At 54.3% G+C, this 1,140-nt stretch overlaps 1 protein-coding gene across 1 annotated transcript; it reads right to left on the bottom strand.

Annotated features, from left to right (window-relative positions):
- LOC139730379 (uncharacterized) lies at positions 1–1,140 on the bottom strand. The gene has a single exon (XM_071641245.1). The coding sequence runs from the start codon at positions 1,138–1,140 to the stop codon at positions 1–3; it is 1,140 nt and encodes a 379-aa protein (XP_071497346.1).

Here is a 1,140-nt window from a genome sequence, read left to right as displayed (position 1 = left end):
CTAGAATATAAAGATAAGCGGTCTAACACCGAGATGAACGTTTAACAACAAAAGGGAAATAAAAAGTTTATTCACCCCACGGTGCCATCGACATGCCCTGTCATGGTTCGTGTCCGGATGAAAGGTCTTTCCGCATCTTTTGCAGGAGAACATGCTTTCGCCTTGGTTGCCATAACTACTACTCCTCTCATCTGATGACGTCTCTCCATCTACGATCATCGCAACGGCCATTGAGTCCTCATCTTCCTCGTGGTCGACTGGGGCTTGACGAGAGGGTGATCTGGATGAGGATGTCGACGTCGCGTTGAAAGGTAATACATCGAAAGAAGATGTAGCATCGGTTAGAAATATTGCTGGTGCTTTTGGTGGTCCTCTTTTCTTCTTCGTGGACATTTGCGACGCTATGCTGACCGTACTCCTTGAAGACTGTGGTCTCGACGTCGAGGTCGATGATGACGTCGATCCACCTGGAAGCCTTGGTGGTGCTGACTTCAACCTGCCGCGGGCTTCGAGTTTGCTTGAGCGGAGTCTCATCAGCTGTCCTTCCAGCGTGATGACCTCCTTACGCAAGAGCTCCTGGTGCTCTCGGACCTGTCGCATGGCCGCCGCCGCGCTCCGTACCCGCTGGCCCAACAATTTCCCCTCCACGCACCGACGTCGCTTTTGGTGAAGCGCGAGTCTCGAGTACACCATCTCCGTCCCACATCCCTCGCACGTCACCAACCGGAAGTCGCATTCCTTCACATGCGCGTCAAGCATCTTCCGCTTGAGTTCCTTGTGACAACCCCTGAACTTGTTCGGGCACGTCACGACTCCCAGAATGCACTCGTTAAGGACGTGCTCGGGCAAGGCGCTCAGTTCGCACTTGTGGCCGCACTCGCGATGGCACTTCACGATGAGCTTGAGCAGACGACCGATGAAATGGTGAGGCGCCAGGGTTGGCTTCTCAAAGAGTGGGCTCCTGCAGTGAGGACATGACTGCAGGAGTTGTACGCGGGACGTGCAGGCCTTCAGACACGCTGTGCAGACGATGTGTTCGCATGGGTGGAGGACCACAGGATCCACGAAGACTCCGCGACATAACGGACAGATCAAATCTCGGGACACGGGTCCGCTTACGAATTTCACGTTGAAACCCAT

This window comes from Diadema antillarum, unplaced genomic scaffold (assembly GCF_040938485.1).
Source record: "Diadema antillarum isolate AM-2024a unplaced genomic scaffold, OU_Dant_1.0 seq00000304_RagTag, whole genome shotgun sequence".
Lineage (NCBI taxonomy): Eukaryota > Metazoa > Echinodermata > Echinoidea > Diadematoida > Diadematidae > Diadema > Diadema antillarum.
The sequence above is the reverse complement of the archived record's forward strand: the minus strand, read 5'-3'. Positions and strand labels throughout refer to the sequence as shown.